We start from the raw sequence: 26,052 nt of genomic DNA, 5'->3' as shown, positions 1-26,052 counted from the left end.
GGTCAGTTTTCCAGCCCACAGACTCAGGCTGAGGCGACAGAGGCTCAGCGGCGGGGACCCTCAAAATGCACCCCCTCTCCCGTGTTATCTGAGCCCTCCTCCAGGATCCAGCAGAATGTGTTCAGTGGGATCAGTAAGACAGCAGCAAACGATCCCCTGGGATCTGACTGTACCCCTGACAGCCAGACAGACAGTCAGACAGACAGATAGGCTCGCGGGCAGACAGAGGGCCAAACAGCATCTGGCAGGCAGGTAGCCCACCAGACTGCCAGGTAGACGACAGACAGCCGCTAGGCTGAGGCACAGGTTGCTAACAGACAGCCTGCCAGGTGAACAGACAGACGGAGCACAGGCGGACAGCAGAATCGCTGTCCCTCGGACTGAGGCCAGTGCCATGTCCAGGCACCAGGCAGTGCTGCCCGCAGCCCCCTGCTTTCTGAGCGCCACGCCCGAATCCGGGGCTGGCCTCCCCAGGGGTCCCCCGCTGCCCCCAGGTGCGCGCCCCGCCTGGGCCATCGCTGGGCTAACTGCGGGGGCCAGGGCTGAGGTGCCCGGGCTGGAGGTGACCCGTCGGTTCTGCAAACACTGAAAGTGAAATGAGGAAGGGCGGATTGCACAAGGCCGGCCGGCCGGTGGGGAGAGCGCGGTGGGGCCGGGGCCGGGGACCCAGGAGCCGGCTCCGGGGGGCAGCCTAACCGGGCAGGACGGCCACCGAGGCAGACCACAGGAAATGACCCGGCCGGCGCGGTCACGGATGCCAAGGGCCCGGCCGGCGCTCGCCGCGCGCCTGCAGACGCGGAGCGCGCGGCCCAGAGATGCGCGCGGGCATCCTCCGGGCCCAGCGCGGCCCCGGCCGGCGCCTGTCCTGCCCAGAGCGCAGCCTGCCCGCCGCCGCGCTGCTGCTGGCCCTGCTGGCCTGTGGCCTGGCCGCGCTGGCCCTGCAGCGCCTGGCCGCGCTGCAAGCCGAGCTGGACGGGCTGCGCGCGCGCCTGCCGCCGGGGCCCGGGCCGGGCGCGCCCCCCGCGGGCACCTGGGCGGTGCAGGTGAGGCCGCCCGCCCCGAGCCCCCGCGCCCCCCGCCTCGCCCGGCCGCCCTGACCGCGGGGTCTTCTCTTCCAGGGCCGCAGCAACGCCAGCGACGGCGGCCGCAGGAGGCGCGCGCTCCCCGGCGCCGAGGATGCAGGTGAGACTCGGCACAAGTGCGAGGCGCTGGCCGGACCCGGTAGGGACAGGGCCAGCCGGGGCGCGGCCGCGGGACACTGGCCAGGGGACGCAGGAGTGGGGGGCTCTCCGGGCGCTCAGAGATCCCTGAGGACCACCGGGCCGAGCTGCCCCAAGTGTTCTGTAAGTGGGAGCAGGTGTGTGAGTGCGTGTGTGTGCATGTGTGATTGAGCATGTGCGTGTGTGACTGTGTGTGTATGCGTGTGCGACTATGCATGTGTGATTGTGCGCGAATGTGTGACTGTGTGCACTTGCAATTGAGTGTGTGCATGAGTGACTGCAAGCGTGTGCATGCGTGTGTGTCTGTGTGCATGTGTGATTGAATGTGTATGTGTACTGTAAGCGTGTGCGTGTGTGTGACTGTGTGCATGAATGGCTGTCCGTGCAAACAGATATGTGGGTATGTATGTGAATGTTGGCACATGTCCGAATGTATGCATGTGTGTGCCTGCCTGCATAACTGTATACACTTTAATTTTGTGTTTGCTTTAAGAATTGTCTTTGACACGCACAGACACACTGATTTTAAAGTTCATCTCTTTCTTACCCATGCTTCTTGGAGTAGTTGGACTTTCTGATTTTGAGGGGGTTCTGTTTGGGGGTCACCCGCAGCGATGCTAATGTTTATGCCTGGCTCTGCACTCAGGAATCATATTCCCGGCGGGGCACAGGGGACCATATGAGGTGCCAGGGATGAAACCCGGATTGGCTGCGTGCGAGTCAAGTGTCGTCCCCATTGTTCTATCTCTCCAGCAATCTTTGAAACTAGTTGTTTCCACTTGTCTCCATTTCACAGAATTTACTAGATTCCTGGAACTGCAGCCGGGTGGGGCCTCCCCACATCCTCAATTCTGTGGGTATTGCCCTCACTAATATCTCAGTCTCGCGCAATCATTGCAGGGGTTAAGGCCCTCACCCTGCGCACGGCCGACCTGATTCTGATGCAGCCGCATTCTGTCCCCGGAGTCCCCCCAGGAGTGATCCCTGAGTACCGCCAACTGTGCCCCCCCCCCCAAAGGAGCCAACAAAATCTCAATCTTACAAATTCGGGGCCTCTGTTCCCATTTCTGTTGAGGGTGTAGCCTCAGGGAAGTCAGAGATTTCACACCGACTGTTGTTATTTGGGAATTGGCATTCGCAGAGGCTGGTACCCAGCATCACATAAATGATGCGGCATTTTTATCTCCTTTTTGTCAAGCTGTATCAACACACTTCATGGACTTTCAACAGAGTATGATCAATTTTTTTTCCCCCTCAAATGCGCTGCTCTCTGCGTGTGCTCCCTACTCCCCATGTCCAGAGCTCAGGCTTGCTTAGAGAAGGTGCCGATGCGTTGCCCGGTTTTGTTTGTCTGTAAACCCAGGCCACATTTCACCAGGCACTTTGATCTTGCTGTGGGCTGTGGACTGACAGTGGCTACAGTCTCAGGGTGCTGCCCTGCAGACAGCCTGCCCCGCTCTCCTGCAGACCCGCCTGGTGGGATTAGCCCTGAAACACCTTCAAGGTGCTCGGCGGGAGATGGAGCGGCCTCCAATGGTCCAGGGTCATTGCATGTCCTATAGCCCCTGTCTGAGGAGTCCGGCAGGTACTTGACTGCCAGTTCCCCACTTCTTTCGTGGGGGCAGTATCACCTCTGGGTCCCTCTGTCATATCCTGTTTTAAGGATGAACTTCAGACACCTCCAAGAAGCTGTTAGCCATCTGCCTTTAATGGATGCATGACATCTCATCGAGGAAAGTGGCCACAGCCACTTGTGTTTGTTTTTTTTTTTTAATGTTTGTTTGTTTGATATTGGGGTATTCAGGGCTTACCACACCCTGCAGTGTTCAGGAATGACGCTTGGCTCTGTGCTTGGGGATCATTCCTGGCGGGTTCAGGGGAGCATATGGGATGCTGGGAAACAAACGTGGAAGCCACGTGCAAGGCAAGTGCCCTGCCTGCCGGACTGTGGATCCGTACATCCTCCAGTGTCCTCCTGTGTTTGGCCCACACCCAGAAGTGCTCAGGGCTTACTCCAGGCTCTGTGCTCAAAGATCACTCCTGGTGGGACTCAAGGAACCATATTCAGTGCCAGAGATAGAACCAGGTTGTCAGCTGCTTACAAGGCATATGCCTTACTCACTGTAATCTCTCTCTCTCTCTCTCTCTCTCTCTCTCTCTCTCTCTCCCTCTCTCTCTCGCCCGTTTGAAACACTTTAACTTGAAATTTAAAAAATTAAAAATAGTGAATTGACCCAAGAGTGCAGCAACTCCCGAGGCTCGTGAGGAGGGGGGTACCATAGCATTGTCCCCTCATGAGACCCTCATGAGGTTCTCTGACCTCACTCATGGTCCTCAAGTAGCTCCTGGATCTGGCTGGCCCAGTTAGGATGGTTTCCTGGCCTCCGGCTCTTATTTCATGCTTCCCTCTTATCTTGGTGGAAATACAGTTTTCGCAAGGAAGATGAGATACAGCCAAGGGAGGGTTTCAGAGGGCTCAGAGGGGGTGATGGGGCAGAGGTCGCCTCCCCTGGGTAAACCTGCTTTTCCTTGATTTTAAAACGGGAACTTCAGCTCCAGTTTTGTTTTTCTTAATTATGTCCTACTTCAAGTGAAGGTCTGAGAAAGTTCAGTATGTTTGAAAAGAAAAGTTCTGATTATTGTCTAACAAACAGAAATGTGGGGAAATCCACCATCAGAGGATTGCCAAAGGGTTCGTGTAAGCCAAAATCTAACTTTTCAGCTCGTAAATGTTTCTGGAGACATTTGCAGAAACATTTTTTTTTTGTTTTTTAAAGATTTAGTGGTGATTATGGCTCTGTGGATGCCAGGTGCTAAGGGTTCTTCACGAATGCCACACGGCCACCCACGTCCTGAACCCTCAGCCTACTTCACTCCGGTTCGTGTAAGAACCAAAACTGTCCTTTTTTCTTTTTCTTTCTTTCTTTCTTTCTTTCTTTCTTTCTTTCTTTCTGTTTTTGCTTTTTGGGTCACACCCAGTGATGCTCAGGAGTTATTCCTGGCTCTACACTCCTGACAGTGCATGAGGGACCATATGGGATGCTGGGGATTGAACCCAGGTCAGTGTGTACAAGGCAAACACCCTCCCCATTGTCCTACCGTTCCAGCCCCCTAAACTGTCCATTTTAATGTTGGCTCAGAAAATGGATGCTCTGGGGCTATAAGAGATGGTGCAATGCGCCGGGGCCTTGCCTTGCATGCAGCTGACCTGGGTTCAGTTACCACATGTGGTCCCCCCAGTACTGCCAGGGTGTTTGAGTACAGAGCCAGGAGGAACCCCTCAGCATCGCTGGTGTGGCCCAAAATTGTGGAAAAAAAAAACAAGAAAAAGAAAGAAATGGAATGCTTTCAAATGGGTTTCTGCTGACCTAAGGCAGCTTTTTGACAATAAAACGTTCATCTTTGTGTTTAGTCTCTTTGCTCAGTAGGGAATTTCAGAGTTACGAGAAATCACGTGTTTTACATGAAAGAAAGTTCATCCCCAATGTTGGCTAGATTTGTCTTCATTGTAACAGTAAAATCCCGGTGGAAACTAGAACAATTCCAAGAAATATACAAAAAGAGCTGGCCCAAAAAGTACTTTCTTTGTTTGTTTTGGGGCCACACACGGTGGTGCTCGGGGATCACTCCTGGTGGTGCTGAGGAGTCAGCCAGGTTGGCCACTGCTGTCTCTCTACCCCCATAGCCATTATTTTGTTTTTGCTTAGGTTTTGGTAAATCTACTGTTATCCCCTCCTCCCTCCTCCCCATTTAAACAAACTTCTGGAATTATTTTACGATCATAGAAAGACACAGCAGTGCTGCAGAGATTTGCAGTGATTCCCTCCAGCTGAGCCCAATTTAACTTTGACATGATTACGCTTCCCGTCATGACGAAGAAACCGACACACCAGGATCTGCCCGATACACTGCCCCATGGGCAGAGCTCAACGGGCTGGGATGAGCACAGGCTTTGCACATGGGGTTTCTTCTCCCCAGCCTACAGATGGTCCCCTGAGTGCCTCCAGGAGTAGCCCCAACCCAACAAACAAGATCCTCCAGACTGTATTTAAATCTACCAGTTTCCCTCATAATATATATATATATATATATATATATATATATATATATATATTATGTTGTAGGCACCAGTCAATGAGCCCATGTTGCATTTGGATTTTTATGAAAATCAGTGTTTTGAACCAAGTTAGCATGAAGTGTTGTAAGCTCAAGGCCCCTCTAGTTAGCCAGCTGCTCTGCTTTGGGGGCACATGGGGAGATCAGGGCTCTGGGGCTTGACTCGCCCTCTTGTTGGCGTTTCTGGCCTGGCCACTGCCTATCCAAAGTGTAGGCTCAGCTCTCCACAACCCGCTATCCCAGATCCAAGCGGCCTGGAGGCGCTGGCCAGTGAGGGGCTGTGACCCTCCCTCTGGCAACAGCTGCCTGGAGATCTTTGACCAGAACCTTCCCCGCACTCTGCATCAAGGAGACTTTTTTTTAAGTGTTGCAAGAGCTGGCCTGTGTTCAGTTTCCAAAAAAGTGCTTAAAGTGAAAATAGAGAGGGACCTGACAGCCAAACCTTTGACCCCTATTCTTAGCCAGTATCGAAAAGTTTCGGGAAACACAGGGCCAGGAAGAGAGTAATTTTTTGTGGCCAGAAGGAGTTTGGGTCTGTCTGCTCCCCCCCACCAGGGGGTGCCATTTGTGGGGTCCTGGTCAGGAAAAGGACCCCAGGACTTGCCTCCTGGCAAAATCACGTGAACGGGAAAGCTGTGAGAAGTTCCCAGCCAGCACGATTAACGAGGTTCTTATGATATCATAAGGAGCAGATTGTTGGGGGTTTTTTTGTTTTGTTTTTAAATTTTTATTAGTGAGACACCATGAGGTACAGTTGTAGACTTAAAAATTTTGTGCTTGGGTTTCAATTATACAATGATCAAATACCCATCCCTCCACCAGTGCCCATTTCCCACAACCACGGATCCCAGTATCCCTCCCACCGCCCATCCCCCCATCCCACCCTGCCTCTGTGGCAAGCATTCCCCTCTGTTCTCTCTCTCCTTTTGGGTGTTGTGGTTTGCAAAAGGAACAGATTGTTTTTGAAAGTGAGAACAGGGCTGGGCTCAGAGCGCCAGAGCGAGAAGGTGAGGCTGGGGAGGGGCGTGTTTCTGTGTAACTCGGGGACCGAGCAAGCCTCTCCTCTTCCTGAGGCTGAGCATGTCATTTATGGAAACTTCAGGACTAGGGAAAAGGCTCAAGAAGCTGGTGTCACACCAGTTTTCTCTGCAGAGGGCCTGGTGTGCCCCGGGCAGCAGGGAGTGACGGGGGCACCGTGCAGGGGGTGGCCCCTGAGCACGGCTGGGCATGGCCCCGAGCCTAAAGCAGAAAGATCTGCAACAGTGAGCAGGACTTCAGAAGAGAACTGTGTGTGTTGGGGAAGGCTGTGGGTGAGCAATGTGTAGGGATGAATAGCGTCATCCAGTCCTTCCTGGCGCTCTTTCATACATCAGATTCTACCCAAAAGAGCAGGAGTCGTGGCCAAGCTGCCTTGGCTGCCTTGCTCTGAGCCGAAGGGTCGGAGAAATCGCCGATTGCCCCAGAGGACGTGCCAGGCAAGGAAGGCTCCAGTCTGCACAGACGCTGGGGTACTTTGCAGCGTCCAAGTGTGAGCTCTGGGTGTGACTGTCCTGGCCAGTGTTCAGCCCAGCAGCCCCGCCCTCTGGCCATTGCTGTCTTCCTTTGGTCTTTCACTGGCTTGACTGGGCTGTGGTGGACATATTGGAGTCACCTGAACGGGCTGACTGTGCATACCACCACTCCCCCACATTGTGTCTTGTGTCCTGCTTTGTGGTGGTCACTTTGCACAGCCTCTCTGTGAGAGTGGGATTGTGTCTTCCATCATTGCTCTGCTCCCTCTCGCACAACGCCTGGCCTAAATAAGTGCTCAGTAAAACAGTTGGGTGAAGTGAGCAAGGGGAGGACTCTACACTGAATTCAAGTTTAATGTTCAATCTTGGAGACTTTGTTCGCTCGCTGGGTTCCAAGACCGAGGAGTATTGGGGAACAGTCTCCCCAATGGCCCAGATATGTTGCACCAGGTCTGGGCAAACCTGGGGCGAAGGATAATGGGCTCAAGAAGAAATCCCCTCCAGGAACAGCCAATGGCTATTCACTTTATTGCCAAATATACACATGTTTTATAGAGGGTCTCAGCTTTCAGGAAGGTCCAATCATATCAAGTTTAGCATTATTGGCTTATGACCTTTCCTACACTGCTTTGCTCCAGTCCATTCCCAATCAAGGCTAGATGCTGCAATTAAGGATGTCTTGCTAAGCGTATGTGACAGTTTCTGTGTCTTGGGTTCATGTGACTAGGAGGTCGAGTGAGGCTCAAGGTCAGACACCTGGTGCTGACACCCCTTTCTTGCCAATGTTGCCCAGACATTCCCTTCGCTGAGACCTTACTTCAGAACCACTTTGCAAGGGTGAGTCTTATTGACTCCAGTTCCTGTAGCCATGCTCCACAGGGGACGAAGGAATCAGGGGTGTTCGAAGCAGTTCCTCTTTGGGTAGTTATGTAGGTAGCCACGAGAGGACATGGAGGCACAAGAGGTGAGAAGGAGAACGAGGCTGGCTGGGCCCTGTCTGATCGCTGGGGAAGCTGAGGGCATTAGCAGTCGTGTAGTTTACTGGGAGTCTCTATTTTACATTTCACTGTCCTTGACTTTAGGATGGCTCATGCCCTATCCCAAAGCTAATTTTATTCACTCGTAAGTCACCAGTGCTCGTGTGCTTTGCACGTCACACCTCTAATTACAGAAACATTCTGTTTGTATAAGGAAAGGTAACCGATGGAGATGATGACCCAACTATAAACATTAGAAGTTTCAATGAGACTTTCAGACCAATGACAACAGAAACATTAAATGAATGAGACATTATTGTTTGTCTCTTACCACCTGCGGGGTTATGCGGAAGTTCACCACTTTATAGATACGACATGGCCATGAGCACGGAACATAAACACGAGCGAGATGCGGCAGAGTCTGAACGGGGGACACGTGGGGCAACACGGGTCCCTCCTCCTCAGTACGCATGAGGGGCTTCCTGCTGGCCTTGCTTCTGTTCTTGAGTCCAAAACCCCCCAGGGAGCGGGTACCCTTTCTCACACCTGCAGAGCCATTATCTTGCTGCTGGTTTTCTGAATACCCTCGAATTAACACCTTGTTATTGGTCTTTCCTGCTCCCTCAAAAACATATAGTCAAAAAATGTAGTCACCAGTCACCAGTCATAAACATTTTTAAATCAAAATTTGCTTGATTTTTGCCATTGCTTCCAGTAGTTTATCATAAACTTTTCCATTTATCCTCATGATTTTTCTTGCCTGGCACACTTAGATAATTGCATTTGAGACTACACCATCACCTTGGAACATTTGTTACCAGTCGGTAGCTGGACCTTCGTTCTCCTTCTCCCCACAAGGCCATTTATTCGACATACAGACAGATTCGATCTCTCCCAGGCCCAACATAGATTATCTCAAGGTGAGCAATTCCTTAATAAAAAGTAAGAAGAATGTCCTTCTGAGTACAGTTTTCAAAAAGTTCTTAGGAACTGCCCACAGGGCCAGGCAGCGCAGGGGTGAGGCCTTGCTGTGTGCTGAGTGTGGCTCTTAGCATCCTGGAACTGTAGCATCCCAAGAACAGCTAGTCCTAAGGCCCCTCTGGCCCCCTGGAATTAGCCTTATTGGTCTGTCTCGAGGACATGACTTGGGAGTCTTCTCCCCCAAACCAACTCTGAACACTTCCTGCTTTCAGAAGCACCAACCTGGGCAAACTGCATATTACTAATCAAATAAAACCATTACCTGATCCTCCACCCCTGGATTCTTACATTCCTACCCCAGAGAGGAGTGTTTACCCTCAAACCATGCTTGCCCAGTTTCTTCACAGCTCGTGTCTGACACCAGCTCCATGCTTCGCTCCTTAAGGTATTTCTCTTAATCGACCCTTTTCAGCCACTGATTAGCTATTCAAAACTGCTTCAAGAAGCACCAAGCTCCTACGGTGGCTATGACATGCATTGACTGACTGAATGACAGTTCACCAAGATGCCAGAAAGGCTTTCTCTTCGAGGAACACTCATGCCATAGGGCCCAGGGTGCAGAGAGTAAGATGGCAGAATGAAGAAGAGCAGTCAAGGAACTGCCGGGTTCTCATTAGGAGCTAGAAGGGATTTCTTACACAGGATGGGTCAGTGAGGACATGGTGGGTGTGTGGGTCCGATGAATAAGGTAACTGTGTCAGAGACACTATCTAGGACACAGTTTTCGTGGAAGCAGAACATAGCGTGTTGTATTAGTCATGGCAGCTTCTTGTGTGTTTAGTCTGTTGGGCCAGTATGTGGTTAACCACGTTCCAGTTCAAGAGGATTTGTGTCCGTGGAGCAGGACAGATGCTGCCCTCTCTCACCTATTTCCAAACCACTTTATCTGGTTAAATGGTGTGTGAATGTAACTCAAAGACTTTCTTTTTCTTTTTTTGCTTTTTGGGTCACATCCGGCATTGCACAGGAGTTACCCTGGCTCTGCACTCAGGGACCACTCCTGGGGGTGCTTGGGGGACCATATGGGATGCTGGGAATCGAACCCAGGTCAGCCACGTGCAAGGCAAACGCCCTACTAGCTGTGCTATGGCTCCAGCCCCTCAAAGAGTTTTTTCGCAGGAGAACATTTAGATCCTCTTCTAATGCTGAAGTTCTTCAGACTTTATACCACGTTTTGATCACTGGAAGGTTACCTTTTGCTCTCAACGGTTCTTGCTTCAGGAATTCTCTTCTGTTGATATAACTCTGTTATATTTTGTAGAAAACATTTAATAGTGTAAGTGAATTTCTTTTCTTGTTGTTGTTGTTAGTCAAATATTACCTGTTAATTTTTATTATTTTTCCATGGGTAATAAAATACATATTTTAAATTTTTTAATGAAACACTGTGAGATACAATTACAAACTTACACACTTTCATGATTACATTTCAGTCATACAATGATCGAGTACCACCCATTCCTCCATGAGTGCCCATTCTCCACCACCAATGTTCCCAGTATCCCACCACCCTCACCCCATCCTCTCCCCCTGCCTCTGTGGCAGGCGCATTCCCTTTTACTCTCTCTCTCTCTCTTTCTCTCTCTCTCTCTCTCTCTCTCTCTCTCTCTCTCTCTTTCTCTCTCTCTCCTTTGGGTGTTGTGGTTTGCAATACAGGTATTTAGTGGCTATCATGCTCGGTCTATAGTCTACTTTCAGCACACGTCTCCCATCCCAAGCGAGCCCTCCAAGCATCTTTCACTTTGTGGTCCCTTCTCTATCCCAACTGCCTTCCCCCTCAGCCTGTGAGACCGGCTTCCAAGCCGTGGAATGATCTTCCTGCCCCTTATCTCTACTTCTGTGGGTGTTAGTCTCCCATTATATTACTTCATATTCCACAAATGGGTGCAGTCCTTCTGTGTCTATTCCTCTCTCTCTGACTCATTTTGTAAGTGAATTTCTTACACTGTGAAGAATCACTAAAGGCCAGTCTTCAGCCCTGGCCACTTTGAAGGCAGTCTCCCTTTCATTTGTCACAATGTCCATGTTCACAGGTCAACATAAAAGAGGAGGATGGAGAATTTGCCTTCATCTTTGTCTTCTTTGGCTGTGTGTTGGGGGAGGGGAGGAGAGAGCCAGAGCTCAGCTTGCTCTGATTGACTCTTGAACTCACAGACCCCTGGGGCCCTTGTGCCGAGTCCTTAGGAAGTGCTGGTTGGGAAGATGGTCAGGGCTGAAGCAGGCGGCATCCAAAGGATGCCAGCCGCCCTCCCTGTGTCTGTGCACGTTCCTTTAAAGCTGTCTGTTGTGATGCTTCTGCTTTGTCCTGTGGCCACAGCGGTCAACTGGACCCACAGAGCTCAGTCTCCCAGCACACAGCTGTGGCTTCGGGGAAGAACCCTCGGCCAGTGGTGGGCTCGGGGAAGAGCTGCGGGTTCTAGAGGAGTCGCAGTGGTTCATGTTGCGAGTCTGCCTGTAGGTCACAGTCACGGTCCTGGTCCTCCCGTTGTTCATTGATTTGCTCGAGCGGGCCCAGTTATGTCTCTATCATGAGACTTGTTGTTACTGTGTTTGGCATATCAAATACGTCACAGGTATCTTGCCAGGCTCTGCCGTGCAGGCGAGATACTCTCGGTAGCTTGCCGGGCTCTCAGAGAGGGGCAGAGGAATTGAACTCGGGTCGGCCATGTTGGCCGCTTGGAAGGCAAATGCCCTACCACTGTGCTATCGCTCCAGCCCTTGCCTGTAGGTACCAGGGGAAATACAACCCTCAATGGGGCTTCATCCTCCACACCCACTCGCCTTTGGGGACCGTCGTACCAGTTATTCCAGGTGTGAAATGGTAGAAACTCTCAGCCAACGGAAGCAGGAGTTCTCCAGACAGGGCCCTCGAATGTAGACACGGAGAAGTACATCTTTGAGATATTGCTTCAACTCTGAATAAAATACTTGTTAGATGATAAAAATCTCAACCATCAGCTTTCCTCGCTTCAAACAGGCATGCTGGAATGGCTGTTTCATATTTTCCAGGCGCTTACTGCCTCGGGAGGTCTCTCTCCTTCTTGGACACTTATCTGCACCCCTGAATGCTCTCTGGAATATGCCACATGTCCTGTCTGGTGCAAATTAATGTTTCCCAGAAGTGGGCAGCATCTGGGAAATTTCCATTGAGTCTTGGAGAAGAGTTCTAGCTCCTTCTCATTGTGGTGCAGAGTTCTGGCCAGAAGGCACTTTGGCAGCAGAGAGATGGCAGGGCTACAACTGTGACCACTAACCCCCCCTGGAGCGGCTGCTCAATGTCCAGGCTGCCTCACCAGCACACGGAGCTCAGCACCGTGCCGGCCCCTGCTGGGAATTCTGCGGAACGTCGGCACGGGGGCAGGAGAGTCTTTCAGTACTAGCGCGTCATACTTTTATGTCAAATGTTGTGAAATGAAACAGCATTCCAGAATAGTCTGAGCGTTTAACTGGTTCATGGATTAGACTTGGAAAACAGCTGGTCATGACTAGCCTTGCTCCTCTGTAGGGCTAATTTTTTTTATATTTTTAAGCATTTTTATGGAGGTACTTGGATTTACATACTGTTCACCACATGCACACATCATTTCCCACACCACCCAGAGCCTGCATCTCCCATGGTCCTTTCCCCCGTCCCTGGAAGCTCAGTTTCCTATAGGCAGACTCTTCCCTTCTGATTAATTGGACCATTTGTATTTCCTTACTATGTTTCTTCTTTATTCCACACATGGATGATCTGTCTGTCTGTCTGTCTGTTCCTCTCTCTCTCTCTCTCTCTCTCTCTCTCTCTGTAGTGATACCTACACACATATAGATGAATAGAAATAGAAGGAACCTGAAATTCCATAAAATTGTAAATCAATGATAAGTTAGTAAAATAAATTTTTTCTCAAAATTTTTCTTTAGAGGTGTATACATTTTTTAAAAATGAGTAGTATGGGGGCTGGAGCAATAGCACAGCAGGTAGGGTGTTTGCCTTGCACACGGCCTACCCGGGTTCAATTCCCCGTATCTCATATGGTTCCCCCAAGCACCGCCAGGGTTAATTCCTGAGTGTAGAGCCAGGAGTAACCCCTGTGCATCGCTGGTGTGACCCAAAAAGAAAAATTAGTAGTACAAATAATTCTATGCTAATCCATTACATTCTAGATTTTACATGAAATAGGTAAAGTCTACACATGTAAAATTTAGTAAGGGTGGAGAGAATTTAGAAAATTTCCAAGGGAAAATCTGAATAGGTTTATAAGAGTATAAACATGTTTTTTATGCTAAGACAGGAAATACTGACTATATTATTAGGAAATATTATAGATACTTCTTGTGTCTGTACTGATAAAGAAATGATTACAATAAAAATCTATGGATTAAAAAAAGATACCTGATCAGACATAGAGCATTCAATATAAATGAAACTTAATTCATCTTTGAAAAGGTACAAAATCCTTTAGCCAGCTGGGAGTGAACGTAACTTTCTTAATCTAATAGAGAGCAGCTATAAGCATATGGTATAACCTTTATTTTTTTATTTTATTTAAAATAATTTTTTGAATTTTGTGCTAAACCTGGCAGTGCTCAGGGCTTACCCCTGGTTCGGTGTTCATGGATCAGTCATGGAGGGAACTGGGGGACCAAGTGTGGTGCCAGAGATGAACCCTGGTTGGCTGCATGAAAGGCAAGCACCTTCTCCACTGTACAATGGCTTCAGCCCCATGCCTAATCTTTGAACACAAGTAACGCTGTAAAGCTGCATATGACTCAGACCTTGGAAAGGGAAACCGGGCCCTGGGCAGGAGAGGGCAGGTGGGATGGACCTGGAGCCGCTGCCATGGGAGCCATTTGGTCTCGCCTGAGAGGAACCCCGGGGTGATTTATGTGAAGTGAGGAGTTGAGAGACAGCAGTCTCGTGAAGGAAATCTCCCACTTTCTCTTTATCCACTTCAGTCACCCCAAAATTCCCAGGAGGTCCAGGACTGATGAGTTTCTCCTAGGAGCCCTCATAAGTCAGACTTCACAGGGCTGGTGAGAGTCTCCTCAGAGCCCCGCATGACACAGACCCCACAGGACTGTCCCCTCGGAGCCACTGCATGAGTTAGACCCCACAGGACTGTCCCCTCAGAGCCCCTACACGGCACAGACCCCACAGGACTGTCCCCTCAGAGCCCTGTCAGACCCCACAGGACCATCTCCTCAGATCCCCTACATGGCACAGACCCCATAGGACTGTCCCCTCAGAGCCCTGTCAGACCCCACAGGACCATCTCCTCAGATCCCCTACATGGCACAGACCCCACAGGACTGTCTCCTCAGAGCCCTGTCAGACCCCACAGAACCATCTCCTCAGATCCCCTACATGGCACAGACCCCATAGGACCGTCTCCTCAGATCCACACAGCACAGACCCCGCAGGATTGTCTCCTTAGAGCCCCACATGGCACAGACCCCACAGGACTGTCCCCTCGGAGCCCCTACATGGCACAAACCCCATAGGACTTTCTCTTCAGAGCCCCAAATGGCACAAACCCCACAAGACTGTCTCCTCAGAGCCCCTACATGGGTCAGACCCCACAGGACTGTCTCCTCAGAGCTCTGCATGGCACAGACCCCACAGGACTGTCTCCTCAGAGCCCCGACACAGCACAGATCTCACAGGACCATCTGTTGAGAACCTGGCACGCACAGACCTCACATTTCACCAGTTCTTCTAGGAGGTGTCAAGCTGTACCTGACATCCCCTTGTCCTGCATGGTATGGGATGTGGTCCTCACCACCCAGTTTCTGAGGGGGCCGTGAACCCAAGCTGGAAGCCAGGAATTCCTCTTTGCGGGAAAGGAAACCAGCCCTAGACCTTACCAGGATGTTCCATTCCACCATCTGGCCCTCACAGAAAAGAATCCCAGGAGTAGACAATCAGTGAATTAAAAATAACGAGATTATTGGGTCAAGGGAGGTGTGCGAGAGGTCGGGTAAGAGGCAAGGTCAAGGGAGAACACGGCCATCCTCAGCAGAGGGAGCTGAGGGTCTCCATCCACGCACCCCCTGCCTGGTTCTGGCCAAGGAACTAAAAGGCTTTGTTTTTGCTTTCCAGTCACTCAAGACTGCTTGCAACTGATAGCAGACAGCGACACGCCTGTGATACGGAAAGGTAATGCGTGCTGGTCCCCAGCTGTCTCAGCCCGGCTGCCTCTAGGCATCTCCACACTTGACTCAGATAAGCCTCCAATGGCCCCATGACTAGATGTTGCTTGCTGTAGAATATTAGGGGAATCTATGGGTAAAAGTGTCATCCAGCGAACAGAACCACCCCAGAGAACCTCATATTTAGATAACGTTGACTAAATACTGACATAAAGATTTTTTTTAACATTAAGTGACTTTATTTTGCTTTTTGGGTCACACCTGGTGATGCTCAGGGGTCATTCCTGGCTCTGTACTCAGGAATACCCCTGGTGGTACTCAGGGGACAATATGGAATGCTGGGAATCAAACCCGGGTTAACCACATGCAAGGCAAATGCCCTACCCGCTGTACTATCACTCCAGCCCCTCGATATTAAGAATTTTTTAAATAATTAGAATATGATAAAGCAAAAACAATACCAAGACAAGATTTTAATTTTTTTTCTTTTTTCCCCCTTCTTTGGGTCACACCTGAAGATGTTCAGGGGTTACTCCTGACTCTGCACTCAGGAATTACTCCTGACGGTGCTCAGGGGGACCATATGGGATGCTGGGGATTGAACTCGGGTCTGCCGCGTGCAAGGCAAACGCCCTACCCACTGTGCTATTGTTCCAGCCCCTTAAATTTTCTTTTGAACATAAATCATGTATGTTCTGTAGTGATTCAAGGTTCTCTTCACAAATATCAATTCCCTCAGGCCAGAGAGATAGTGCAGGGGTGAAGGCTCTGGCCTTGCGCACACCAGCCCCAGTGTGACCCCAGCGTCACAGGTCCTGGATTGCCCCGTGCCTCCGGGAGTGACCCCCGAGCACAGAGCTAAGAACAACCCGCAGTAACCCCAGAACACCAAATAATGGTTATTCTGTTATGTGAGGTTAGAGAAATAATAATGGGATGGAGCTAAAACTGAATCTTTTATTGATAAAACTGGATTTTACATGATATAAAAAAAATCATAGCTATTTTATATCCCGCAATGTCTTGCAAAGCAGGTCACATATGGAAGAAAGTACAAATGGCATTTTGGGGGGTGGAGCCTCCCCAGCAGTGCTCGGGGACCACTCTGAGGGGTCTTTGGCCAGCCAGGCTGGACAGTGCAGGGGTGACCAGGGCAGCCCCAGTGGCGGCCCTGAGGCCACTCCTGACAGTGCTCAGGGTCAGCTCTGGGCAGCAAGGCGTGTCCCCCACATGGATTTAGATCTCCCGCCTCTCATGCAAAGGTATTTTCATGACTTATTTCCAGTATCAAACTGTTCCTTTTGCACACATGGGTTAAGAGCAGAAACGTTCTTTTCAGTCATGTGACTGACACTTCGCAGTGAACAAACCCCTGTTTTCATGGAGGGTCCCTGCCAGGAAGAAACCAAAGGCCCAGGGAAAAACAAGTACTGCAGAGGAGGGCCGGGCAGTGGAGGAGAACAGAGAAGGTGGAGCCATGGAATGTCTGTGTGGGGCTGAGGTCACTGAGCCAGTGGGGAGGTGCAGTGAGGGGGGTTGGGACCCTGTGTGGGGATGCTCTGCCACCCCCCCTGCCCCCTTCCTGCTGTTTCCTCCGCGACCGAGGCCTGGGAAGTACTATGATTGATGGCTTCTCCTCCCCCAGAGCCCTGTGCTTGCAGCTCTTTTGAAAGCAGCAAACTGTTTCCTAAAAATAAAAATAAAGCCAAAACAGGCCCCGAGGGCCAAAGATAACATTTTAAAATGATGTAACTTGGAAAGAAATAGTAGCACTGTGATTTGCTCGAGTGGGCCCAGTAAGGTCTCCATTGTGAGACTTGTTACTGTGTTTGGCATATCGAATACATCGTGGGGAGCTTGCCAGGCTTTGCTGTGCAGGCGAGATACTCTCGGTAGCTTGCTGGGCTCTCCGAAAGGGGTGGAGGAATCGAACTCCGGTCGACCGGGTCAGTCGCATGCAAGGCAAACACTCTCTCCACTATGCTATCACTCAGCTGGAGCAATAGCACAGTGGGTAAGGCATTTGCCTTGCCTTGCACGTGGCCAACATGACCTACCTGGATTTGATTCCTCCGGCCCTCTCAGAGAGCTCATCAAGCTACCGAGAGTATCTCACCCACACGCAAAACCTGGCAAGGTACCTGTGACGTACTCAATATGCCAAAAACAGTAACAAGAAGTCTCACAATTTGTTGTGAGATGTTACTGGTGCCCGTTTGAGCAAATCAATGAACATCGGGAGGACAGTGCTACAGTGCTACAGGGACTTGGAAAAGGTTTGCACACACTCTATGAATCATAGGCAGCTGCACTGGCCTGATCCTCCCCCGCACCCCGGCTCGGCCCTCTACATGAGTGCTCAGGTCGGAGGGCTTCTGCGCTGGCTGCTGTCCCTACAGCAGGCAGCGCAGAGCCCGGGATGCGACCTCCAGTGCATGGCAGCCCTGCCCCACCTGGGGGGCCTTTTCTGGCGCTGTGAGGAGACGCTTCACTTGAGCTGGGAATTGGGCAGCTCTGGACCTCACCCCCGAGTGGAGTCTGGGGCATGTCGCAGACGAGGGCAGCCCAGAGTTTGCTCCGTGACAAGGTTCATCTCAGGGCATCTCTGGGAGAAAGATGTGTAAGGACGGACGAGAGCTGAGGGGGAGTCTGTGAGGCTCCAGGGAGCGAGGGCTGGTCACTCTGGTCTCGGTGTCCCTGAGCACAACACCCCTTCCGTGCTTTAGCCCAGGTCTGGACTACAAAAGTGACTCTTCGGGTCATTGTCTGAAAGTGAAACATCACTTTGCATTTTTCTGGTTTTTTTTTAAATTTTTTTGCTTTTTAGGTCACACCCAGCGATGCTCAGGGGTTACTCCTGACTCTGCACTCAGGAATTACTCCTGGCGGTGCTCAGGGGACCATATGGGATGCAGGGGATTGAACCTCAGTCGGTCGCATGCAAGGCAAATGCCCTCCCCACTGTGCTATAGCTCCAGCCCCTAAAGCATCACTTTGCAGGACTCTGGAAACCAGCATGTCTCCCATCTCCAGGGGCTGCTTTATTGGCTGTGGAGATCTGATTAGCGGCTTTCCCGGGTCTTTGGGGAGTGGGGAGCAGGGGCAGGGCCGGGCCACTGTGTGGCCTGCCAGGCCTGGCCTCCCGTGCGCAGACCCTTGCAGCAACCCAAACAGCGACCTGGGTTTGTTGTCAGTCTGGGGGTGGGGGGTGGGCCCTCACACCAGGGCTGTCCATGGCAGGGCACGCCCTTAGCCACTGGAGTGCACCCCTGAGCCCTGGTCACTTCCCCATGCTCCTCCTCCTCCTCTTCTTCTTCTTCTTCTTCTTCTTCTTCTTCTTCTTCTTCTTCTTCTTCTTCTTCTTCTTCTTCTTCTTCTTCTTCTTCTTCTTCTTCTTCTTTTTCACAAAGAAAATATTTGTTGTCCTGTGCAGTCACAGATATCTTCCTTTTCATTATCTTCGCAGTCTCCTGATAGCCATTTCTTGCCTGCAATCTTAATTTGGAAACATGTTTTGCATCCTAATACTCACCCCCCCCCCCCCCCCAATTAAAATACCTCATCATAGCAAACTGTCTCTGGCCGTGCACTCCTTCAGCAGTGAGGCAGGTCACCTGCCACTCAGCCTGGACCTCCCTTTCATCTTGCCTGGTACCCCAAGATCTAGAGGTGGCGGGGTGGGCTGGAGGCTCGTCTGAGTGAGTGTGATTCTACAAGGGCTGGGGATATACCACAGGGTCTACACCACTTCCCTCACATGCAGTTGACACTGATTTTCCCCTCTGGTACTGCATACAGTCTCCCAAACACCACCAGAAGTGATCCACTAAACAACAACTGGATGAAAGAGAAAATCAAGGAGGACCTTAAAAGCTTCCTTGAAACTAATGAGAACTAAGACACCAGCCATCAGAATCTGTGGGATACAGCAAAAGCTTTACTAAGGGTCACACAGTGCAGACCTACGTGAAGGAAGAAGAAAGAGCCCAAGTCAACTACCTAAACACACATCTCCCAAATCTGGAGACAGCATAGCAAATGAACTCAAAAAATACTAGAAGGAGGGAAATAGGAAAAACTAAAAGCTGAAATGAATAATACAGAGACTCAAAATAATAATAATAATAATACAAAGAATCAATGAAACCAGGAGTTGGTTCTTTGAAAGAATAAACAAGCTCGATTCACAAGAAGGAATAAAGAAAATGTCCAAATAAATCAGATCAGAAATGAAAGGGGAGAAATCACTATAGACCCCTCATATTCAGAATAAAATGAGAGGTTACCAGGAACAACTTTATGCTCTGAAGCTGGAGAATCTAGAAGAGATGGATCAACTTTTGTCATGTCATCTCCCAAAGCTGAGTGAGGAAGAGGTGGAGAGCCTGAACAGGCCAATGGCAATTAAGGAAATTGAAACAGGGATCAAGAATCTCTGCAGGGAGAAGGCAGCTATAATAGAGAAGGGATCGCCAAGTCAATGATGGTTGGAGGAATCGTTCGAGATGGGAGATGTGTGCTGAAAGTAGATAAAGGACCAAACATGATGGCCTCTCAGTATCTGTATTGCAGACCATAATGCCCAAAAGTAGAGAAACAGTATGGGGGAAATTATCTGCCATGGAGGCAGGGGGAGGGTTGGAAAGGGGGAATATACTGGGGACATTGGTGGTGGAGAATGTGCACTGGTGGAGAAATGGGTGTTTGATCACTATATGACTGAAACTCAAACATGAAAGCTTGTAAATGTATCTCACGGTGATTCAATAATAATTTTTTTAATATAGGATACTGCTATTTATTCAGCCACTGATTAGCTGATTGAATTGGGCGTGAACTCCACCTTACTTTTCTTTTTTTCATAATTTTATTCATTTATTTATTTTTCTTCTTATACTTATTTATTGAATCACTGTGGGAAAAGTTACAAAGCTTTCAGATTTAAGTCTCAGTCATACAATGATCCCTTCACCAGTATTCACTTTTTACCACCAGGAACCCCAATATACCCCCCACCCCTCCCAATGCCCGTGAGGCAGATGATTTCTACTTAACTCTTCTCTACATTGATTACATTCATTATTTCGACAAAAGATGCACCATTATTGTTTAGACTTTCCCCCCAACAATCAGAATTGCTGAAAAGTCATTGTGAAATACTTTGTTTTCTATAGCTGGTATGAGAATTATATAATGTCATATAATGATTTTGGATTTCTGCAAAGAGCCAGATCATTACGAGATTGGTTTCTGTGCGTCCAGTGTTATGGCTGTGCTGGAGAGCCACTCGTGGGGGGCAGCTCGTGACCTCTGTAGGGTGTGAAGGAGGAGCCGGTACCACCCCCCTTCCCATGAGACTGCAGTTGCCCCATCACTGCCGGCTCATACCTGGCTTTCCTATAAGCTCTGAGGCAACGGCCACCTTGCTGCTGGGAGGGTGGGGCGGGGGGGGGGGGGGAAGGTGGAAGGGAGCCACACCCTTTCCCTCCAGGGGAGGCATGGCGCCGTAGTTAAACGCATGGTCCATGCACTTTTCTGCCGCAAGCTGTCGGGCTCTGGACTAAGTCCTTTTGCCTCTGGAGCCATGGCCATGCTGGAGAGCCACTCGTGGGGGGCAACTTGTGACCTCGGTAGGCGTGAAGGACTAGCTGGTACCGTCCCCTTCCCATGAGACTGCAGTTGCCCCAACACCACTGGTTCATACCTGGCTTTCCAATAAGCTCTGAGGCAGCGGCCACCTTGCTGCTGGTGGGGGTGGGGGGGGGGGAACGGCAGAAGAATAATAAATTTTTTTTAAAGTAGGCTGGAGCGATAGCACAGTGGTAGGGCGTTTGCCTTACAAGCGGCCAACGTGGCCGACCCGAGTTCGATTCCTCCACCCCTCTCGGAGAGCCCGGCAAGCTACCGAGAGTATTGGATATGCCAGACACAGTAACAACAAAGTCTCCAATGGAGACGTTACTGGGCCCGCTCGAGCAAATCGACGATCAACGGGAGGGCCTTTACCTTACCTTACCTTTAAAAAAAAAAAAGAAGAATCTCTCCAGGAAGTGTCCCGTCTAGATAGATGGGCTCACCAGTGAAACTATGAAACCCTCAGAGGAGAGTCACTGCCCGGGCCCTCCAGCACATGTCCAGCCCCTGCCTGTTCGTCTAGCCCGTGTCCATGCCTCCCTTCCAGTTCTTTTTCAGTCGCCACTAGGTTTTCTTGTTTTCTGACAGTTTCTTTGCTTCCAAATGAATGAAGACATTTGGAAGTTGCTTTTATTTCCTTAGTTATTCAACATAATAATTTTCTAGCGATAGCAGAGTGGGGAGGGCGTTTGCCTTGCACGCGGCCAACCTGGGTTCAATTCCTCCGTCCCTCTCGGAGAGCCCAGCAAGCTACAGAGAGTATCCCGCCCTCATGGCAGAGCCTGGCAAGCTACCTGTGACATATTTGATATGCCAAACACAGTAACAACAAGTCTCACAATGGAGATGTTACTGGTGCCCCTTGAGCAAATTAATGAACAACGGGAGGACAGTGCTACAGTGCATTCAACATAATAACTTCAGATCCAGCCATGCCGTGTCCTCACTGCACGCTCCCATCTTTCACTGATTTGGTGGCTGTGGTTTCCCTCTCCTGTTACCTGTTGATGGGCACCAGGGTCAACCATTTTCACTGTCACGGGTCATGCTGCTCTGAACACAGGTGTAGATAGCCTGGGGGAATGGGCCCGCCCCCGTGGTCAGTCCTGGGGGCTCTTCCTGGCTCTGGTGCTGGGGGAGCACATGCAGGACAGGGGGGTTGAACTGGGCTGGCTGCTTCCAGGCAGCTTCCCTTTACCTCTTCCCTCTCTCCGTGGCAGAAACCGTTTTAAACTGGTGTTTCTGTGCCCTCCAGGGAGGCCTGAAGCAGTGATACAGCAGGCAGGGTGCTCGCTGTGCCCACAACGCATCGGGTTCCGTCCCTAGCCTCCAGGGGGTCCCAAAGCCTCAGGAGTCCAGAGCTCAGAGCCAAGAGTCATCCCTGAGCACTGCCACAGGTGGTCCCCAAAACAATTTTTGTTTTAAATCCTCCAGATAAATGTTTAGGAGTAATATTGATGGGTCATATGAAATCTCCATTTTAATTCTTTTTTTTTTTTTTTTTTTTTTTTTGCTTTTTGGATCACACCCGGAATTGCACAGGGGTTACTCTTGGCTCTGCACTCAGGAGTTACTCCTGGTGGTGCTCAGGGGACCATATGGGATGCTGGGACTCGAACCCAGGTCAGCTGCGTGCAAGGCAAATGCCCTACCTGCTTGTGCTATCTCTCCAGCCCCCATTTTAATTCTTTTAAAGGAAATTTTATACTGTTTTCCAGTTTACATTCTTGCTAATAGTGTTCTTTTTCTCCATGTCTTTGTAAAAAAATGATTTTTAATTTTCTGGGTATAGGTTATTTTCATGTACATGGGTTTGTTTTAATTCTCATTTCCTTAACAGCAGCTAATGTTAAACATCTTTTTTAAAAATATATATGTCTTTGGGTCATCAGTGTGTCTTCTCTGAAGAAGTGTTAGTTGAGACCTTTTCCCCTTTTTTGTAAAGTAATAATAATAATAATCACTGTATCACTGTCATCCCGTTCATCGATTTGCTCGAGCGGGCCCAGTAACGTCTCCATTGTGACAATTGTTACTGTGTTTGGCATATCAAATTCATCACGGGTAGTTTGCCAGGCTCTGCCATGCGGGCGAGATACTTTCGGTAGCTTACCGGGCTCTCCGAGAGGGGTGGAGGAATCAAACTTGGGTCAGCCATGTTGGCTGCATGTAAGGCAAACGCCCTACCCACTGTGCTATCGCTCCAGCCCCCAATAATAATAATAATAATAATAATAATAATAATAATAAGATGACTTTTTGTTGTTCTTCTTGTTGTGTGACTTCTGGCCATGCTTGGGCTCTGAGCCTGCCGTCCGCAGGATGTCCCAGCATCCGGCCCCATTGCTCAGTGGTCAGGCACTGACAGTGTCCAGTGGGCGTCTGTCTTCCCATCCGTGTCTTCTCTGTTGCTTCTCCGGCCACTTCAGTTGATTGTCCAGTTCCCCCGTGAGGCTAGAGCCCTGGGCATGTCCCCTGAGCTTCCCTTTAATGGGTGGGGGCAGGGGGCTTCCTGTATGTCTATCTGTGGTATGACCCAGTGATCGAGTTTCATCTCTTTGATGTGGCAGGTCAGTCCTGGCCAGCACTCTGGTCAGTCCCTCATGCTCAGCCTGCCTGTGCCTCGGTTGGTCCCATACCACCTTCCATCCCTCCCGACACAGCCCCGGCCGCCCTGCAGGGTCCCCTGGGAGATCAGGCACTTACTCCCACCTCTCAGAGAGCCCAAGAGGAGCCCTGCAGACCCTCCCACCCCTTGCTCCTCACACCTTCATCCTGTAACCGTTCAAAGCCTCTGGCTCCTTGCATGTTGGAGTTGTTGGGGATTATGGACATGGCACCCCAGAAGCTTTGTGTGGACAGTGGGGCCTTTGCCTCTTTTCCTCCTTGAAAAGCGTTTTGAGCAGGAAAGCCTCCTTTCGGATGGGTCAGCTCTGGAAGGCCCTGCCGAGGAAAGGCTGGCTCTTCCCCTATTTCCCGTTCTCTCTGCCCAGGAGCCTACACCTTTGTTCCCTGGCTTCTCAGCTTTAAGCGAGGACAAGCCTTAGAAGAGAGAGAGAACAAAATCCTGGTCAAAGAAGCGGGCTACTTCTTCATCTACGGCCAGGTACGCCAGGCCAAGGCTGGGGGATAGCGCCGTGCCTCCCTTGGGCCGCAGCTGACCGCCTGCCCATCCCCCAGGTGTTGTACACGGACAGCACCTTCGCCATGGGGCACCTGATACAGAGGAAGAAGGTCCACGTCTTCGGGGACGAGCTGAGTCTGGTGACGTTGTTCCGATGCATCCAGAACATGCCAGAGACGCTCCCCAATAACTCCTGCTACTCGGCGGGTAAGTGCAGTGCACTGCTCACGACTATCTCAGCTCTGCAGTACAAAGCCAGCACCTGGCCACGACCCCCACCGAGACACAGACCTTCCCCTTTCAGCGGGGTGACTTCCTGGGTTAAGCACAGCCCAAGGGGCCAGAGTAATAGCACAGCAGGTGGGGCACTCGCCTTGTGTGCAGCGGACCCAAGGATGATCCCTGCACCCCATATAGTCCCTCACGCCTGGCCAGGAATGGTCCCTGAGACACACTGAGATGGGAGTAAGTCCTAAACACTGCCATGTGTGTCCCCTCAACCCCCAAATAAAAACAAAAAATATAAAAACAGAAGATGATCAGTCCATCTTAGTTGGGACAGATGAAACCATTACTTGTTTTACCATTTTTGTGCACACGTAGCAAGGGCTCTGCCTCTGGACCATTTAGCTTGAACATGGCTCATCTCCTTTGCTTGGCCATGTGGTGACCCCACCATACTTCCCCAACCATCAGAGGCTCCGAATATGATAAAATGAGCAATAGTGGTACCCAACAATGATCAGGATGTCGTCAGATTGTAACCCAACACTCGTCACACCCACAAACATGGCTGGAAGGATCCAGGGGTTAAGTGTTGATGATGGCCAACCATCACCATATGCATGTATAGCTCAGAACACCCAGAACCCAGCACCCAGAGTCCCCATGACCCAGCACCCAGAGTTCCAGAACCCAGTCGTGGCCCCACCATGGGGCCAGCCTGTGTTGTGAGCTCCCACATCTCCTCTCCTCTCATTTTCCTTCTGAAATGGGACAGGGAAAAGATTTTCCCCACGTATGCCTCCCCCTCCTGGGCCCCAGAGCTGGTCCTTGTGCCTTAGACACTTCTGACCCACCCATCACCCCTGGGAAGCTGCCGGCTGTTGGTTTTGATTATACTGACAAATGTGATCACTTGTGGCAACAGACTTCCAAGACAAGAAAGTGATCACAAGGTCCTTGAGCCCACAGTCCACTCGAGAGTTCACTTCATTCCTTTATGTTTCTTATTTGCACATTTGTTTATTATTATTATTATTGTTATTATTATTTTAATTAGAGGCCACAACCCGCTGTCCGCAGGCCTTACTCCTGGCTCTGCACTCAAGAATCACCTTCGGAGGGGCTCAGGGAACCCTATGTAGTTCTGGGTGTCAGACCCACTCAGCCTTGTGCAAGGCAAGAGACTCTCTCTGGCCCTCAGACATGCGTTTGAGTTTATTTGGAACTATGCAGTCCTGTACATTTCGAATTTTTATGTAATGGTGTTTTCAAAAGCTGGGCTGGAGCGATAGCACAGCGGGTAGGGCGTTCGCCTTACAAGCGGCCAACATGGCCGACCCGAGTTCGATTCCTCCACCCCTCTCGGAGAGCCCGGCAAGCTACCGAGAGTATTCGATATGCCAGACACAGTAACAACAAAGTCTCCAATGGAGACGTTACTGGGCCCGCTCGAGCAAATCGACGATCAACGGGAGGGCCTTTCTTGCCAGTAAGATGAAGCTTGTAACTATCTGAACTATATAGTTGATCCCACAGAGGAAGGTGCTGCGTTTTACTTCACTTTGTTTTCTTAAATTTTGATGTTTGTATCCTGTTCAGATTTTCCGACCTTATGCAGGTCACTGGTGCCTTGGTACCTGGGGTGACTCCTGAGATTCTCAGAACATCCCGGGGCTGGTCTGTGGTCACTGAGTCCAGGTGGCCCTGTGGCCGCATCGCGTGCAAACCCTCAGCCGGCTGCTTTGATCTAAGACCCTGTTCCTTTCCCGTTGTGCCCTCTGACGGTTCTGTGACTCGTTCCTCCCAGGCATTGCCAGGCTGGAGGTGGGAGACGAGCTCCAGCTGGCCATCCCGCGGGAGGACGCAAGGATCTCCCGGGACGGGGACGCCACCTTCTTTGGTGCACTGAAGCTGCTGTGACCTGCACGCCTTGCGGTGGCTTTTCTCTTCTTCCCTCCGCATCTTCAGGGGGAAAACACCCAAAGGAACGCCAGCCCCCTCTCCCCGTGGCCTTGTCTGTGGGCTATTGGTTTGGGTTTGCTGAAACCAGACCGAACAGGAAATTTAACAGACAACCACAACCAAATGGTGTCATGTGAATGATGAGAAATGGAGAAGATGGAGGAGAGAGA

General features: G+C 50.5%; 1 protein-coding gene across 1 annotated transcript; it reads left to right on the top strand.

Annotated features, from left to right (window-relative positions):
* Window positions 1–681: 681 nt before the first annotated feature.
* On the top strand, window positions 682–25,850 carry TNFSF13B (TNF superfamily member 13b). Its single transcript, XM_056109487.1, has 6 exons — window positions 682–1,043; window positions 1,119–1,182; window positions 14,888–14,944; window positions 23,565–23,677; window positions 23,752–23,902; window positions 25,728–25,850. Exons 1-6 carry the CDS (start codon window positions 816–818, stop codon window positions 25,838–25,840), a joined length of 726 nt encoding a protein of 241 aa, XP_055965462.1. The 5' UTR covers window positions 682–815; the 3' UTR covers window positions 25,841–25,850.
* The last annotated feature ends 202 nt before the right edge of the window (window positions 25,851–26,052 follow it).

Source organism: Sorex fumeus, unplaced genomic scaffold (assembly GCF_029834395.1).
Source record: "Sorex fumeus unplaced genomic scaffold, SorFum_2.1 ptg000008l, whole genome shotgun sequence".
In the NCBI taxonomy this organism is placed as follows: Eukaryota; Metazoa; Chordata; class Mammalia; order Eulipotyphla; family Soricidae; genus Sorex; species Sorex fumeus.
The sequence above is the reverse complement of the archived record's forward strand: the minus strand, read 5'-3'. Positions and strand labels throughout refer to the sequence as shown.

Bases quoted from the DNA above. Each gene is read 5' to 3' on its own strand.
- TNFSF13B (XM_056109487.1), top strand. From the start codon at position 816: ATGCGCGCGGGCATCCTCCGGGCCCAGCGCGGCCCCGGCCGGCGCCTG. The intron at 1,183-14,887 runs GTGAGACTCGGC...TTTGCTTTCCAG, and splicing joins CCCCGGCGCCGAGGATGCAG to TCACTCAAGACTGCTTGCAA. The intron at 14,945-23,564 runs GTAATGCGTGCT...CTCTCTGCCCAG, and splicing joins CACGCCTGTGATACGGAAAG to GAGCCTACACCTTTGTTCCC.